Source organism: Mytilus trossulus, chromosome 8, assembly GCF_036588685.1.
Source record: "Mytilus trossulus isolate FHL-02 chromosome 8, PNRI_Mtr1.1.1.hap1, whole genome shotgun sequence".
NCBI lineage: Eukaryota > Metazoa > Mollusca > Bivalvia > Mytilida > Mytilidae > Mytilus > Mytilus trossulus.
Window position 1 is genome coordinate 16,416,311 of NC_086380.1, and position 19,607 is coordinate 16,435,917.

Genomic DNA, 19,607 nt, shown 5'->3' on the forward strand with positions numbered 1-19,607 from the left:
TTACCCTATATATACGGTCCACTGAACATAGAAAATGATAGTGGGGATGAGGCATCAGTGCACTAGGACACATTCCTGTTATTTATTATGAAATTAAAGTTTATCTTTTGTTTTTACTCCCATGATGAAGATCATGCTTATTAAAAATTAATCCAACTAGAAAGAAAATGTTAAATTGGTAGACCTCTCTCAAGTAAATAGTTAAAGTTGACGATTTTGACATGCTATCACACAGGTTATGTTATTCACTAGAAAGAAACTTTAGTCATAAACATTTTCTAGAAATCTGATATGAAAACTAAGGTTTTTCCCTAATAATACCGAAACCCAAAGTATTGCACTCAATATATATGATCTACTAGAAATTTATATTTTTGCACCCATGATCAGTATATGTACAATACATTGAATTTTTTCGAAAAACTAAGGATTTTCTTATCCCAGGCAGAGATTACCTTAGCCGTATTTGGCTCAACGTTTTGGAATTTTGGATCCTCAATGCTCATAAACTTTGTACTTGTTTGGCTTTATAAATATTTTGATATGAGCGTCACTGATGTGTCTTATGTAGACGAAACACGCGTCTGGCGTATTGAATTATAATCCTGGTACCTTTGATAACTATTTTGTTTACTTGAGATGCATATTTTTGTGATATTTTGAAAGAGAAAGGACCATTTGGCCTTTATATATATCTATACTGATCTCTGATTATAAGAATAAAAAAAACCCACAACTTTCATTGGGGGTTAAAAATAAACATTTTTAATGGATAAAATAGCCATATGATGAGATGTTAATGATCTTTTGGAATGCAGTTATGTAAGCTGTACAGACTCCTTTGCAAGGCATACAATGATAAGTTGGTTTACCGTTATGGAATAACCGTTTCACAGATGATATCGGATATGTTCCTTGTGTCGTTACTTCAATACCCATCCCATTTCACGAATGTGACCTACTGAATTAGATTATTACCGTATTTAAAATAACATAAGCAACACGATGGGTGTGCCACATGTGGAGCAGGATCTGCTTACCCTGAGGTCACCCCCAGTTTTTGGTGGGGTGCGTGTTTGTTTATAAATTTACTGTTTACAAATGTTTGAATTTTTTGAAAAACTTAAGGTTTTCTACCTCAGGCATAGATTACCTTAGCTGTATTTGGCAAAACTTTTAGGAAATTTGGTCCTCAATGCTCTTCAACTTTGTACTTTATTTGGCCTTTTTTAACTTTTTTGGATTCGAGCGTCACTGATGAGTCTTTTGTAGACGAAACGCGCGTCTGGCGTATATATTAAATTTAGCCCTGGTATCTATGATGAGTTTATTTGATTAGTCTTTAGTATTCTATTTTGTGTCTTCTGTACTTATTTGTCTGTTTGCCTTTTTATTTTTAGCCATGGCGTTGTCAGTTTATTTTCAATCTATGAGTTTGACTAACCCTCTGGTATCTTTCGTCCCTCTTTTGCAATAGTTTTTCTATTAGAATTCGAGACATTTGTTTTCGGCATATATTCTAGAATGATCTGTAGCACATTAAGTACGTCTGTTAACTTGTAAGCAGTCTTCTAGATTTACTTAGCCCAATCAGCTTAACTCTGTATTTTTTTCAATTTTTTGAATCAAATTTATAATTTCCTAAAAGAAAGTAGAAAGTAACTTCAGAGATATTCAAGCACAAAATTACAATGCCATGACAAAAACAAACCGGAAGACTACGAAAAGACGAACAATAGTACACAAAAAAACACATAAAACTAAATACCGAGCTACCGTTGTAGCGAACTGTACTAAAACTTGGAGAGATTGTTGGTGCTCTTGAAGTGTAAACAGATCCAGCTTCACATGTGGCACCGTCGTGTTTCTCGTGTAAGTACATACGCGATGATAAGTTTGAAATACATTTAGTTTCCTTTTGAACCTTTGTTGATGGCACAATCAAAAATTGTGTTGGGTTGATTAATACAGAGTCCTTGGTCATATGATACGCGACCAACTCAGTACAAGAATCTATGAAAAAGGAGAGAATTTTTAACTTTGAAATTGTCGATTAACCCGGCTGAGTAGCAACATACCAAATTCAACAGCATGTGCCATATACATTTCCAAAGTACTTTGGTATTCAAGAGTTTGCTACTTTTTTCACTCTTGATCTTTTAAATCTGGGCGTCACTGGTGAGTCTTGTTTGGACGATGTGCGTTTTTGGCGTATTGAATTTTAAACCTGATCCCTTTTGTTATCTATCAATCATGTATTTCTTTGTCTAATACGTTCTCCTATTTATTTTTATAAGAGTCCTGTAATATTATGTTGTCATTTCAATGTTATATTTAACATTGCCATTAAAGTGCGAGGTTTGGCATGCCACAAAACTAGGTTCAACCCACCATTTTTATCCTTAAAAATTTCCAAGTCAGGAAAATGGCAATTGTTATATCATAGTTCCGTTTCTGTGTGTGTAACATTTTAACGTTGTTGATCCGTTGTGTCGTTTGTTTTCTCTTATATTTGATTGTGAATTCACATTACTATAAGTTATGTGACGGTACATTTCTATCCCAAATTCATGTATTTGGTTTTGATGTGATATTTGTTATTCTCAAAGGATTTTGTCTAATGCTTAGTCCGTTTCTGTGTGTGTTACATGTTAATGTTGTGTCGTTGTTCTCCTCTTATATAAAATGCGTTTCCCTCAGTTTTAGTTTGTTGCCCCAATTTTGTTTTTTGTTCATAGATTTACGAGTTTTGAACAGCGGTATACTACTGCCTTTATTTTGCAGCTGCTATTCATACTTTGTAACACGTCACCAGTGTCTGAGCAGAAGGTTGATGAATCAGTGTTAGGTCAAAGAACGTCCTTTTTCTAAAAATATTTATCATTAGGTACCAAGACCTTGTTTTTAATTATTCCGTATCAAATTCACAAATAATAAATGATGGTGTTGAAGTATATGGCTTGACGTCATAAAAGTTGCAAGTCAACGACGTCAATATTCATGATATTATCTAAACGTTATTGATTCAAAACGTTATTGCTTCAAAACAACCTCAAAAATGTGGTGCACATTTTTATGTTATTCCTGCATTAAATTGGTGCTTATATGTTATATAAGTTATGTTTATACATAATTTGATTTTAATTACTCAGTAGTCATTATTTTAGGATTTTCCCAGGATGTGTATTTTCTTTGCTGTTGAGATGAAACAGATTTATTATCATATGTCAATCAGTTAGATATGAAGTTTATCACATGTTCTTAGCAGGAGGTCTAATTTCATCAGTTCCAATACAAATATACATGTCTTGTTAATTAGTGACCACTTGTGGCATTTGGCTTCCTTTGTCCTTTGTTTCTTGATACATTAATCTGGGTGCAGTTTCAACTCCTCCCACTTAGGAGTATCCCATTAAGAAGTTGTGTATTAAAAACCTGTGTATGCTGCCTTGAGTATTCATTTATCTAAATGCAGATTAAGCAGTTATAGAATAATCTTGGCTAATAGTGCTAATAGTGTTTTAGCTAAAAACTTGAACTTTCAGTGTTTGGATTACTTTACAAAAGCTATATTACAGTTTTTAAACAACTTAATATAATTCAAATTATATAACCTGAAAAAATAAACATTATTTTGGAATATATGTAACTGACAACAAAATGTCTGGCAGAGGAAAAGGTGTTCGAAGGAAAACTAGGAGTTCTCCGTATGAGACCCAATGGGATTCTAATAACCCTTCTAACTGGACAATAAACAAACTAAAAGAAGAACTTAACAAAAAGGGAATAAGAACACCTTCTGGTATGTCAAAACAAGTGTTAAAACAACTTTATTTAGAGAATTGTTTTGATGGAGTAACATCTTTAGAGACACAACAGACAGACACCGTTAGTGATGAGATTAACGCAGATTCCTCACCAGAGAGCACTCTTCCAATTACATTAGCAGAATCAGTGCATCAACACAGAAGCAGTGTTTCAAATGGTGAAAATGAGAATGGTGGAACAGACAGGAACATAGCTCAGTGTTTTGAAGGACTTCAAGAGACCTTCAAACAGCTAATTTACAGAGACAATTGTACTCATGACACAAGTAGAGATCGCGAATTCAACCTTCAACAGTGGTACAACCATGCAGGGATTGGGAATAGGAGTGAAACTTCTAACAGAGGAAATAATACCGTTTTACATGGAAATACACAAGAGCATGTATCTTTCATCTCAGGACCACAAGTTGGAAATGTTTCATGTGGAGTGCGTTCGGATGAATATTCTAATGTGGACATTATATCTCCTTCTATTCAAAAGCAAATCATTGACGGTAAGGATGTTAATTTGGCATCTCTTCTTATCCCAAACTATGAAACTCCCCAAATTCACTCTGTTGCAGCTAATGGGTTAGAGTTAAATATTTCTGGGAAGCCAGATCCCCGTCTTAATAGAAAACTCACAATTCAAGAATTCATTAAGGCATTTGGCAAGTTTAAGAGGGTCATGTCATCAGTTTACCCTGACCGTAGAGCAGAGCTAGATGCTTATGAAGATGAGATTATAGATATTAGTAATTTTTATGGTGACAGATTTTATGATTACCATAAATTGTTTTCTGCAAAATCAGCAGCTCTTTTAAGGGAGAGAAGGATTAAGGTTGACTGGAGCAAAAGAGATAGGGATCTTCTTTCATTAATAGTTGCTGGTGGGAATGTAAATGTTTGCAAAATTTGTAATTTGGTTGATCACACTACTGCTTTTTGTCCTATGCAAACCTCCATGACATATCAAGATTACCCAGATAAAGTATCAAGGCAGGTAGACACTACTGATAAGTTAGGTAGAAAGAAAATTTATCATTCTGGGCGGGAGGTGTGCAATAATTTTAATACCAGTAGGGGTTGTAGCAGGAGTTTTTGTCATTTTTCACATATCTGTAGCAGATGTAAAGTTGCTGGTCATACCCTATTATCTTGTCAAAAAGTTTTCCCCTCTCAAGGTAGGACTGAAGTACAATCTAAGCCACATACAGTAAACTCTACACAAAAGTTTGAGAAAATAACAACAAATAAGCAAGGTCAATGACTACATGATTTCCCATATCTGGCTACTACTCCAATTAATGTTATTAAACTTGCAAAAGAATTAATTTCTCATCCTGACAAAAAATTTGTTAACTATTTATGCAATGGCTTAGAGAAAGGATTTGATACTATGGTATCTACAACAGATTTACCTACAAAAGAATGTAGGAATAGTTTATCTGCTAGGACACAACCAGATGTGGTTTCTGATTTGATAGAGAAAGAAGTTTTTAAAGGTTTCTTGTATGGGCCTTTTAAGGATCCCCCTTTTCAAAAATATAGGGTAAGCCCAATTGGTATTGCAGAAGGGAAATATTCTGGTAAAAAGCGTTTAATATTGGACTTATCTTCACCACATAATGATGATAAACATCTTAGTATTAATGATCTTATTGACAAACATAATTGCTCAATGTCTTATGTTAGAATAGATGACGCCATTGATGTTATTTTGAAATTTGGAAGAAATTCCTGGCTTTGCAAGTTCGACATATCCGACGCGTTCAAAAATTGTCCAATTGTACCAAGTCAGTGGCCTCTTTTCTGCATAAAATGGGAAAAAATGTATTATTTTTATGTCCGTTTAACTTTTGGATGTCGTTCAAGCCCCAAAATTTTTGACCATTTATCCCAAGCTTTGTGTCATATTGCAGAAAACAATTACAAAGTTAATAGCATTTTGCATTTATTGGATGATTTCCTAACCATAGATCCACCAGATGCTGATGGTGAGAGGACTATGGCTATAATGATGATGATTTTCAAAAAACTGAACATTCCTATAGCAAAACATAAGACAATAGGTCCTGTAAAATGTTTAGAATATTTGGGTATTATTCTAGATTCTGAAAAAATGGAAGCTCGACTACCTCTTAATAAAGTTGATCGCATTTGTGAATTCATCAAAAATTTATGCAGGAAAAAATCTTGTACAAAAAGGGAATTGTTGCAGCTTTTGGGTCACTTAAACTTTGCTTCACGTGTCATTTTACCTGGTAGATCCTTTGTTTCATACCTCATAGGGCTGTCCACTACTGTCAATGATTTGCATCATTATGTTAAATTAGATAAGGAATGCCGTGTTGACCTAGAATTTTGGTTACTTTTTCTGAGCAGCTGGAATGGTGTAAACATGTTTTACAGTAGACAATTTTACTCAAGTTATGATATGGAACTTTTTACTGATGCCTCATCAACAAAAGGATTTGGTGGATATTTCAAGGGAGAATGGTTTTATTCATCATGGCCATCAAACATTGCTTATCCTGACAAAACATTTTCAATGGCTTTTCTTGAATTATACCCCATTGTAGTATCCGCAATACTGTGGGGCTCACAGTGGACAACAAAACGCATTCTTTTCTGGTGTGACAATGAAGCTACAGTGGCTATAGTAAAAAAGGGCCGTTCAAAGTGTTTACAAATAATGAAATTAATGAGGAAACTTACATGGTGTGCTTGTAAATTCAACTTTCATTTTAGTGCCAAACATGTTCCAGGATATCAGAATGATATAAGTGATGCTCTATCTCGTTTACAGATAGACAGATTCCGCAAACTAGCTCCCAGTGCAGCACAACATCCAATGAAGTGCCCAAGCAGCTCAGATGTAATGTGGTCCTAAATCAAGCAGTGAATGAACTTTGGAACAGTGCTATTGCTAATACTACAAGAACTGTTTATGATACTGGGTTCAGAAAATTTGAGACTTTTATGTTATTGAATGGTTTTCAATTTTCTAATTTACCTCCTATTTCTGAGGATATTTTAATTTATTTCATAGCCCACTGCTTTAAAATTCTGAGTTTACAATACTCTACCATTAAACTATATTTATGTGGAATTAGGTATAAATATGTACAGGGTAATCAAAATGATCCCTTACAATCTGCTCATAATACACCTTTAATCAGACTTGATTATGTTTTAAATTCTGTAAAAAGACTGCAAAAAACAAAAAATCACATAAGATTACCAATAACTTTCGAAATTTTGGAAAAAATTGTAAATTGTTTGAGAAAAGGTTTTTGTTCCAAGTTTACTGATTTAATGTTAAGAACTGCATGCATTGTCGCATTTTATGGATTTTTGAGATGTGGCGAGTTTACAGTGTCAAAGGCCTCACAGTTTGATCCACATATTAATTTATGTATTGAAGATGTTGTATTTCACTCAGACTTAGTAGTTTTGAAATTAAAACAATCAAAAACAGATCCTTTTAGAAAAGGCATAAATATACAGCTACATAAATTAGGTCAGCTTATCTGCCCTTACACAATTTTGTTAGAATATATACAAATAAGGAAAGAATTTTCTCCTACTAATCAAACTGATCCACTTTTCATAACCATTGATAAGAAACCTCTGGAGAGACAATATTTCATCACTTGTATTAAAAAAGTACTGGATATATGTGGTTTCAACTCAAGTCATTATAATGGTCATAGTTTTAGAATTGGGGCAGCTACAAGTGCTGGTAAGGCAAAAATAGAAGATCACTTGATAAAAACATTAGGGCGCTGGACTTCAGATAGTTACATCAGATACATTAGGGTAACGCCAGCATCTATTAAAACAGCTCAAAGTAGGTTAGGTAGAATTTAAGGGCATGCTCATTTTCAAATATTCCATACGCATGTTTTTTACAGAGATTCTGGATGATATTGTTTTTGTTTGACAATTGATTTTGATATTGTGTATTATTATGTGATAACATTTATTATTTTTATTTTTTTTTATTTTATTTTTTTTATTTCATGGCTTTATTGAAGGTACCCCCCTCCCTAACCTCACAAATCCTTGGGGACACTCAGCTGTTACCATCTGTGTTATGGCCATTTATGAAATTTTATCACTGGTTGTTTCAAAAATTTCACTCATCCCCCAAGAATTTCTGGGGATAAACTGTCAAATTTCATACAAATTCATTCCAACACCAATTCAACATCAACACTACTAGGCTTCCTCATAGCCTCCTTACAGGCTTCCTCATTGTCTCATTATAGGCTTCCTCATAGCCTCATAGGCATGATAGCCTCTAGGAATGATAGCCTCATAGGCTTCCTGATAGCCTCATGCATTTATTTTGAACCATCGTTCCAATTGGATTGGTGTGATGTCAAGCCAGGGGTCTATACTTTGCTACTTTTCAGTATGCACATAGCTAGGCTCTTGGTTTAGGCATGGAGCAAAAAATTTAATTTTTTAGCTGAGTAGTTTCCCCAAGGGCCAAAATTATAATTGTGATGTATATATATAAAATAAAAGTTGTACTTAAATTATGATTTATGTTTAATTCAAACATGGATACCAATGGCATTGCTACACAGTATTTCCCAGGAGTTTATTTACAAGATAGGTGATAGCAGGAAAAAGTATGTGAGCACTAAATCCTTAATTTTACATATCATGAGTTCAAATGATGTGTTCTGAAAGAAATCAGGGGTAATTAAATTATTTAAATTACTATGAAATTAATATGAACTCATTATGTGTGACTTTGAGGATTTTGTTCACTGACACATTTATTAGCAAAATTAAAATATAGGGCTGAAAGTTAGATCAGGATGGTTTAATTGTCAGGTCAAAGAATTTGCAAGAAGATATGAGGTTGATTGTTTGCTCAGGTGTTAACACACATTTCCCTATTACATAACAGATTACCACAGAAAAGATACAGTATAAACAAAAGACAATTAAAATAAGAGTAGAACCGCATCACATCAAACAGAAATAAATTTACCCTAAAAAATATTTACAAAGAATCAGAACACAATGCAAACATGGAACAAATGACAATTAAACATATTCAGGATCATTTCTGAGAATTTTGTATAAATTGGTGCTTATATGTTATATAAGTTATGTTTATACATAATTTGATTTTAATTACTCAGTAGTCATTATTTTAGGATTTTCCCAGGATGTGTATTTTCTTTGCTGTTGAGATGAAACAGATTTATTATCATATGTCAATCAGTTAGATATGAAGTTTATCACATGTTCTTAGCAGGAGGTCTAATTTCATCAGTTCCAATACAAATATACATGTCTTGTTAATTAGTGACCACTTGTGGCATTTGGCTTCCTTTGTACCAACTTATTTACGCGAATACCTTATAAAGCGTTCAGTCTTTTCCATCCAAATGCAAATTCGAGGCGATTCAAATTCGCGATTTTTTAATTTACTTGATGCAATGAGACAAAGACATATTCAGGGTTATACATTTTTGCGACGATTTATATTCTAATTAGTTTACTGCTAGCGAAAGTCGCGAAACTAAGTCACTCGACGTAAAAATTAGATGGTTTACAGTAATCATATAGAAAAAAAGTACAATATATGTATATGCCATTCTCGAAAAAAAATAGATATTTGCGCCAATCAACACACAGGTCGTTTTATGATACAACATTTGTCTCATACCTGTTCACAGGACCATTTGAACTTTTCTCATCACTATGCCTCCGTCGTCCATCGTATTCGTTCGTCGGCGTCATTCGTTGTCTGTTAACGTCTACAAAAATCTTCTCCTCTGACACTACCAAACCAAACATGGCTACAGCCAACATTGTGGTATCTAGTTGATAGCAATTGAATAATGACCCGATTTACCGACTTAGATGGTCGACAAGGCTAAGAATTTAACTTACGGGTAAAATGCAAGTTTTGTCTATTACTTTTAAAACCATTATGAACAGAAAAAAACTGAAGTGGCACACATTTCAGAATGTTGAGGTCTACCAATTGTCTATTGATGTTTTAACTGGAGTCATTGTCTGTAGTCCTTGAATGACAAAGAATACCATTTTTTGTCCATTTTTGCATATTATCTTGACAAATTATAATCACAAAAATAATGAACTCAGAGGAAAATTCAAAAAGAAAAAGCCTTTAAAAAATGGGAAAATAAAAAGCTCAAACACATCAAACGAATTGATAACAACTGTAAAATAGGGACGAAAGACACCAAAGGGACAGTCAAACTCGTAAATCTAAAACAAACTGACAACGCCATGGCTAAGAATGAAAAAGACAAACAGAAAAACAATAGTACACATGACACAACATAGAAAACTAAAGAATAAACAACACGAACCCCACCAAAAACCAGGGGTGATCTCAGGTGCTCCGGAAGGGTAAGCAGATCCTGCTCCACATGCGGCACCCGTCGTGTTGCTTATGTGATTACAAATCCGGTAAATAGTCTAATTCGGTAGGTCAAATTCCTGAAAGGGAAGGGGATTGTAGTTACGACGTAAGGAACATATCCGATATCATTTGTGAAACGGTTATTCCATAACGGTCAACCAACTAGTGATGGCGTCCGTAAAATTTACGAAGGGATGATTTCAACTTCATCATTTGGAACTCTTGATTTAATAGCTTCCTTGTGAGCAGTAACCCTCTATCAAGAAAATCATGATAGGAAATGCAAGCACGGGAATATCGTATCAATTGGGAGATATATACCCCGTATGCAGGTGCTGCTGGAATGTTGCTACTAAGAAATGGAAAGTTCACAATTGGAAAGCTGAAATCATCTCTTTTGTCGTAAAGTTTTGTCTTCAACCGACCCTCATTGTCAATTTCTAGATGTAAGTCAAGATATGAAGCCGACTTAACTGTATCTGTAGTATCATTTATCTCCAATTCGATGGGATAGATGCAATCCACAAAGTCACCAAATTTTAAATTGTTTAGTGTAATATTCCTGACTTGGTACAGGCATTTTCTAATGTAGAATGAAGGATTGAACTTGGTATTAAAGCTAGCTTAATCTCTAACTTGTATGACAGTTGCATCAACTTCTAACATATTGACAACGATATCTGAACAAAAAAAAACAGAAATAGTAGGTGAACATGTCAAAATAGGGACAAAGGAGCACAAAAAGGCATATAGACAAAGCACATAAAATTAAAGACAAGAGTACACAAAACTATCATAACACTATATCACAATGACGGGATGTACAGAGCCACCTCATATGTATCAACAAAGAAATACTGTAAAGGTATAAAGACATAGCACATGTATACGCAAAAATGAAAGTCAAGAATACATTCGTTTTTAATCCCTGAACAATATAGCAATGATATAGAACAGAATTACGTCAAATGTATATCACCAAAAAAAAAAAAAAAAAAAAAAAGGAATATTTATTGAGACAAATAAAAAAGATACATTAACACATTAATACGATAATAAACAACTACAGTATCCAGAATCTCTATGTGAATACCATCGTGTATTATTTGTGAAGTTGATTATGAGTAATACCCCTGGTTTATCAATTTGCTGCTCAGACACTAGTGACAGTTTACAAAGTCGGAGTAAAAGCTGAAAGCTCTTGAACACCGAATTAGTTTGGGAATATGTATTCCATATGCAGGTGAAGTTGAATATTGCTTTAAAGGTAGAAAATTGAAAATGTGAAAACAAAAAATTGTCTAGTTTGTCATACAGTCTGTTAAAGTTTGTGATTACAAATTCAGGGTATAAATCTAAAAAAAAGGCGGAGGAAGTCAAGTCTATTGTTCTTTGAATTCTAGTTTTGGGAGACATATTAATTGAACACAGAAAAGTTTGTATTGTTAATTGTTAAAAGAACACCATCAATATACTTGAATGTGACATTAAATGACATGGCTTCTTCAATCATATTTTTTGACAATTGTCTGAACGAAATCCGATTCATTAGAAAATGAGAAAAGGCCGGAACGGAGAGGCACACAGTTCGTTCCAATAGTAATATCAACAATTTGACGAAAAACTCTAATTTCAAATTCAATGAATATGTTGTAAATAAGAACTACAACATATTGATAATTTGTTCCTCTGTGTAGCATGATTTTTTTCTTTTTGTTCACTTTTAATAAAATATGCTGTATGGTATCCAAAGTAATACATTTATAGCGTATGGTATTTTTTTATGTTGAAAAGCATTGTTGTTTTTTAGGCGATTTTAAATTTCACAAAGGTAATAGTGGTATACAAGCTTGACAACTCAAAAGTTTGCATACAAAATTATCATATAAAGCGAGAAACTTTATAAATCAAAATTATAAGCAAGATAAGTATGGTGAAATTAGTTCAATGATCGAAATCATCAGTCGACTTTTTGTCCTTTAATGACGATTTCTAACAGTATTTTGAGTGTTTGCCTTATACCTTAAAAAAGTAAAATCACAAAAATACTAAACTTAAAGAAAAATCAATTCGGAAAGTCCATAACCAAATGGCAAAATCAAATAACAAAACGCATCAAAAACGAATGGACAAGAACTATCATATTCCTGACTTGGTACAGGCATTTTCAACTGTAGAAAATGATAGATTAAATCTGGTTGTATAGTGCTAACCCTCTCACTTTGATGCGGACTCATCAAATTCCGTTATATTTACATTGATGCGTTAACTAAACAGACACAATAAATAAAATAGTCAAAATATGGATACATCAGTCATCATCGTATATCAATGTTAAAGGAACAATTTAACAGAACACAAAAACATCTATCTACAAACACATTCATTGATTTGTGTGTCTGACGTAAGAAAATTTTAAACGTCACATAGATTTGTCGTTCAATGTGCATACAAACAATTAAAAAATTTACCTAGGCAATGTTACCTACAGGGTTAAAAGAAATATAGCAATGTTAGCATACAGGGTAAAAAAATCAAAAGTATGTAAGAATAAATTTCAGAAATAGACCGAGATTTAAACTAGTACAAAAGTTATATATCGAATTTATAAGAAGCCACAAATAGTTAATTCCATTACGCGATTGAATGAGTTTGACGTTTGTGGTTCAACGTATATTGTAATTCATAATAGAAACATATCATAATGACATAAAATAAAACAATATCATACTGACGGGATCTTTTAAAGTATAGAGTTACATTATAAGAATCAAATAAATACAAAAAAACGCAAAAACAATACACAACACCAAAAAATGAAAGACAATAAAAACACATTGACGAGATGCATAAGTACCGAGCCATGTCATACGGATATCACATAAAACCATTCAACAGTAAAAGTAATATTAATAATAGAACAAAGACAAATTAAAGAAGTATAAGAAACGATATTAGGATGATAAACAACATCAGTACGCATAATCTATACATCAAGACCAACGTGTATTATTTGTGAAGTTGATTCGGATCATTTATCAACAAGGTCTAGAAGAAAAGCGAGACGTTCTGTGACATACCCCTGGTTCATCAACTTTCTACTTAGACACTGATGACGTTTTACAAAGTCTGAGTAGGAGCTGCAAGCTCTTGGATATCGAATAAGTTGGGAAATATATATCCCATATGCAGGTGAAGTTGGTATATTGCTAATAATGTGGGGGAAATTTATAATTTCAAAATTAAAATCATCTCGTTTGTCATAGATTATGGTACTGAGATGACTCTGTAAGTCAAATTCGAGATGAAATAGACAGATAGAACCTGCAAGGAGCTATACTTAGAAAAAAAACCCAGATTTACAATAAGAACTACGAGAAGGTAATCGTCCGTATCAAAGTTTAGGTTCTCTTTAATGATGATTTTCACCATTTCTTTCATTTGGCCTTACATGATGAAAACTTTTAATAGGGTTTCAGAATTTTTCATGACAAGCCTTATGATGAACAGTCATGAGCCAAACATACAATATTGAAAATAATGAAAAATGAAATAAGTCACAACTACGAAAATAAAGGAGAGGAAACAAAAGAAGGGAACATCATGAAAATAAACGTAAAATTCTAACGTTTATATTAGTGTTTGTCAAATGAATTTCATGTGTGTAGGATCAGTAGATTTGGAGCTGGACCAGTAGATTTTCAGTCCACTGGTCCGGCTGGCAAGTACCCAAAAAAGCTTAAATTTGATCCCTGATCAAAACCCATATTTCACACAAAAAGTTACTTGTAGTCTATATTGATACTCAGTTTCATGATAATAGTTATATGATATATACTGAACGACTTAAGAAACGCAACACCCATTTGGTTGATTTTTTTAACCAAATCTTGTTTGATTTTCTTACAACTACTTTGCATGCTTATCATACTTCTTTCTACGTACACAAAATTAAAATCTGACTAACCTGTGGTTATTGAACAAACCGAATTTTTGAAGTCGCACGAATTTCTTTAAGCGAAATTGTGGACCCATGAAAAAATGTTTCAGTTGTTTTGCTTCGTGAAACAGTTCTTTCAATCCTTTGCCTCACTTTAACCAGTTTAAAAATGTTGCATCTCCATTTTGCCAAGACTGAGAAACAAAAAACTGAATTACCCCTTAAGAATACCACAAACATTAAAACATACACGTGCTGCAATCCATACTGAGTGAACTCAGAAACTCGTCTTACTGTCCTTCCGACAACGATACAAGTAGACAAGATTTGTTGCTGGCCATCAATGAACAGATAAACGTTTAGTAACAATGAAACGTCAACATAATTTGATTACGCAACGTCATTTGCCAGACATGTTAACGGCCGCAACGTCAACTGCTAATCAAATTGCCGAGTGCCATTGGGTACTGATTCATGCCATAAATGTTTCCCATCAACTGAATTGCAAAAGAATCGACTGAAGGAAAACCCTAAAAGCCCTCAAGTTCCAACCGCATAATTGCCAAAACCAATTAATGGGTTGAACAAATGCAAAACCATAAGATGTAAAACAGAACCCAAAACATGTCAGACAGAATTTGTTGACATTTCTGACAATTATTTTGAAATTTGTAACATGCAGTCATCGCTTTTGACGGGGACACATTCATTAAAAAATAACACAAAAATAATCTAGTGTTGCGTTTCTAAAGTCGGTCAGTATATAAGTAACACCCAAGTGTACAAATCCAATAAATAAAGAATTTATATATTGGTGAACGCATTTAGATTCAAAATTGTAATTAAAAAAAGGAAGAAAAATAATTCACTTTGAGGAAATATAGAACAACCATTCTGTGTAAAATCTTGTCGATAATTGTTATATTAAGCTTTGAGGAAATATAGAACAACCTTTCTATGTAATATCTTGACGATAATTGTAACATTAAGTACATGTAGTATATATGAGTACATGTGTCTGTAAACAGGAAAATGAATTGTTTACTGATTTCTATGTTGTGTTTTATAATATATTGATTGTGTGCAGAATGTCCAAAATAAACTAAAAAACTAAAGAAAAAACAACAACACACACAAAAAAACCAACCTCACATTGTTTAACTTTGATAATTTCTACCTTATTTTACAAACAATAAATGTAAGAATAGTATGTGACAATTGAAAACACCATATCAACATTTCATTGAAGGCATGAATGAAATGTATGATTTACCCATCCTAAACATATGCAAAACAAATTTAATAGAAAAGTATAAATAATTCATCCCCAATGTCTTTTACACGCAGTACACAATGCCATTATGAAGATATTTAGAAGTAAATAATCAAAGTATAAGACTTGATTAGAGTTTCAAAAAGTAAAGTTATAAACCCAGGGGTATTCCTCTTAGTATTGGTTTGTCGAATGTATTGAAACTGGCGAACTGATCTTTTTTATAGGATATGTTTCAATTATAAACAAGTCATAAACAAAAAGAAGGAAGTAGATTTCTTTCGAACAATGTTTTTTAAAGTGCGTTTTCTTTGGACATTAACGTTTAAATTATACAAAAAAACGTTTTTTTTTAACAGGAAGTGGTTTTTTTCTTTGTTTTTATTCTCATTCATAACTTCTTTTCTTTTCAATTTGTTTCGATATTTGGATCTATAGCAATTCACAATAACATGTAAGTAAAGACATATTAAATGTGATAAAATTTGTCAGCACACATTTTAGGTATTATGGTATTTGGACTTTCCTTTACTTTACATTGAAATTGTATTCGGTTATATGTACATGTCTTCTTCTTCTAAACAATTTAAATTCCTTTAAACAAGCGAATAATCTGAAGGAAGTTAAAATTAACCTATAACACGACACTTGTTATTTTTAACAAATTTTTCTCGGTTGATTAGTTATTTATATAAGAAATCATTGATAAAAGAGGGACGAAAGATACCAAAGGGACAGTCAAACTCAAAAATCTAAAAGAATCTGACAACACAATAGCTTAAAATGAAAAAGACAAACAGACAAACAATAGTACACATGACACAACATAGAAAACTAGAGAATAAAGAACACGAATCCCACCAAAAACTAGATGTGATCTCAGGTGCTCCGGCAGGGTAAGGATAAGGATCAACTCAGGTTTCTAATCCTCGAGGAAAATTTGACCGCAGATAAATCACATACCTTTTCATGTGTGTTATACATCATATGGAGTTTGTATGGCAATCTGTTCAAACAATTTTTCAAAACATTTACACACACTTAAAACTTTAAATTACACACTGACATTTTCTAAAGGCGAGCTGCGATTACAAAAAAACGAAACACACACACTGCAGACACTGAGTTTACAAAAGGACACACTGAAATGATCTGAAAACCACACACTGTGAAATTACACAATGAGATTTGTGCACCCTTAGTGCGCACATATCAGGTTAGCATCCTTAATCTAAATCATTTTTTAGCTTTTAAAACTACTTAAGGGACAGAACTTGCTAATCATTTAAATAATTACCAATTAAATTTCACAAAACATTAGAAATACAACTTATAGAACACCTACATTATTAACGACCAATAGAACAAGAAAAAAATCCACATACTGCTGTTGTCTGTTCTATGGTCGGATTTTTGTCTCTTTGACATATTCCCCATTACCATTTTTTTAAGAATATTTTCAAACAGGTTCTAGGCATTTCATGTTAGAAAATATGCAGATAGGTTAAACTGGCAATAATTAAAAGTCTCTTTTGAAATTAAAAAAAAAATGAAACAGGGGAAATGATATAAAATGCACAGTAAAAGAAAAATTAGAGTATATGCAGCAACTTCTTTAGTGCTATAATGCTAATAAGATAGTGTTGTTGTGAAAAAAAGTGTTCTTAGAGAGTTTTCTATTTGTATAAATGTTTGTATATCATATAAACGTAACAACACTGTATTAGATAACATTTCAAAATTGGGGTATCAGTTAAAAACATTTAAACAGTTCTAAGCAACACATCACAAGACACTTTTTGTGATAATCCAAGTAATAAGCAGACAATCTATTAACACGAGTAAGCAAATAAAGATGTTTAAAATGTTACGAATGTTGTTTGAAGAACCGCGCGCGCATGTCGTGATGTTAATGACAAAATTTCGTGAGACCAAGATACTTATCTGTTGAATTAGTCATCTCATAAATATTCATTAATCACAGTATATGTCTTTTATAAAATCTCTGTGTGTAATCTAAATTCTTTTTTCTAAATCTCAGTGAGTAATTTTAAAAACTCACTGAGTAATTTTAAAATCTCAGTGTGTAGTTTTTACATCACTGTATTGTTTCTTTTTTAATTTATCCGACAAATTGTTTAAACATAGTTTTGACTGAACAGCTTGTAATGAATTAATTTGAGGCCATTACATAGGAGTGTTGTCATCACTAATCCTCATATGACCGTCTGATAATGTAATACATAGTTTATCGTAGAACATTTCTTCAGTATTGTACGGAGCTTCGGTGTCAGATGGCCAGACTATACATACGACCTTGTACCAAATGTCCTTCAATGATTTTGGAAGTTTATCTTTTTTAATGTCACCCATTAGTATTACAATCACCATGGATTCACGACCCTCTCTGAAAGCGTGCATTCTTGTCATTTCTATTTCATACGATCCCCAGCTACTCTCAAGAAAGTCCTTTGTAATGATGAAAACAACCTTTCTGCTGGAGTTGATTGCTTTAACTATGCACTCAGCAATAGGTACTCCAGCCAAGAAATCCTTATGATGTAAACAGAGCTCGAAACCTTTCGGCTTCAACTTGTCATAAAGGTCTGTAACCCACGTGACGTCTTTATGACTGTACGATATAAACGCATCATACTCAAACTCATCCGAAAGAGGCTGGTAATGTCGAAGTTTCATTTTAATTCTCAGGAAAAAATATTCAAATGCAAATCGATAGCGATAGTATACTATTCCTAAGATAATAGCAAGAACTAAAACAGAAGTAACACTACTTGCAAGTGCTACCCAGAATTTCGTTTGACAACTGATTTCGTATGCTTTAAGATTGTGTAAGAAATGAGACATGTTTGCAAGAGTTCCATTTTGGAGGACACATTCAGTTTCTCCAAGATCACTTACAATTCCCGAAAGATGAACCCATTTCATAAAATGTAATGTTTTACAAGAACATTCTATCGGATTTCCACGAAGAGATATACTTGACGGTCGGATTATATTGAGTTTATCGATATCGTCATTGCTTAGGCATGAAAATCTATTTTGCGTCAGGCTGATATGTTTGAATATATATGGTTTGGTCGGAAAGCTTGAAAGCGATTGTAACCTGTTTTTGTCAAACCTGATAGAAATCGGATGTCTAAAATTGTGATTAAATAAGCCATGTGGAAGTGAATAAATGTTATTTTGATTCAGGTCAATGAGTTGAAGATCTAAGTTCATCTCAAAGAATTTTGAAGCATTTTTCAAGGAATTCAAACCGATCCCAAGATTAGCATCCTGTGAATTGAAAGTTATCAGTTTTGGTACATGCTTCAGAAGATTTTCACTTAAAATTGTGCAGTTAAATCCTGACATATCTAAAAACTCTAAATTTGCAATGCCATGTACAGTACCATTACAGTCATGTATTGTTATGTTAGCCAGATTTAGAATTTTTAAATTAGACCCGTTTACAACAGTAACATTTGTAACTCTTCTCTTGTTCCATGACTTGACTGGCGAGTGCAGGTCCAATTCTTCTAAAGTTTTCGGAGAGCAAACAGTGTACGATGCATCATTTACGGACGATGTAAATCGTTTATTTCTCCGTTTTCTTATTATCATATGCGGAATTCTGATGATTTTCAAATGCTTAAATGCACAAAATACAAATACATAATCATCTTTTCTGTCAGTCATTACGTTGTCAGACATAATCAATTCTTCTAAACAATTTTCCTTTAAAGCATATCTTTCAAAAGGTCTAAATCTTATCCCAAGTATACTGTCGCCTACCAAAACTAATTTTTTAAGACATATATTCTGAAGTACAGCAAAATGAGGATGATCCATAACAAACCCATTTCTCATCGGATTGCCTGTGATGCTTAATTCCGTCATATTTCTTCCTTTAAAAACCTTCAAAGATTTAAATATTTTGCTTATAACGTCATCCGCAGCATTTAGTATCTTTATATTTATCCTTAAAGTCTTTAACTTCGGAAAGGAAATGAAAGTATCCGGTGTTAGCGAAGACACAGCGTCAAGATATAAGACTTCTATTACTTGACATCTCAAGTTATGAAATGAATGTTCCGAGTATATTTGTCCAGTATGTGACGAAATTTGAATCTCCCGTAAGTTTGGCAATGTACAAAGGCATTTGTC

The 19,607-nt window shown here is 33.0% G+C and overlaps 2 protein-coding genes across 2 annotated transcripts; one reads left to right on the forward strand and one right to left on the reverse strand.

Annotated features, from left to right (window-relative positions):
- The first annotated feature begins 5,205 nt into the window (after window positions 1-5,205).
- Window positions 5,206-6,699, forward strand: LOC134727392 (uncharacterized). The gene has a single exon (XM_063591770.1). The coding sequence runs from the start codon at window positions 5,206-5,208 to the stop codon at window positions 6,697-6,699; it is 1,494 nt and encodes a 497-aa protein (XP_063447840.1).
- Window positions 6,700-17,627: 10,928 nt separating this feature from the next.
- Window positions 17,628-19,340, reverse strand: LOC134727393 (toll-like receptor 4). The gene has a single exon (XM_063591772.1). The coding sequence runs from the start codon at window positions 19,338-19,340 to the stop codon at window positions 17,628-17,630; it is 1,713 nt and encodes a 570-aa protein (XP_063447842.1).
- Window positions 19,341-19,607: the final 267 nt, after the last annotated feature.

Bases quoted from the DNA above. Each gene is read 5' to 3' on its own strand.
- LOC134727392 (XM_063591770.1), top strand. From the start codon at position 5,206: ATGGTATCTACAACAGATTTACCTACAAAAGAATGTAGGAATAGTTTA.
- LOC134727393 (XM_063591772.1), bottom strand. From the start codon at position 19,340: ATGACGGAATTAAGCATCACAGGCAATCCGATGAGAAATGGGTTTGTT.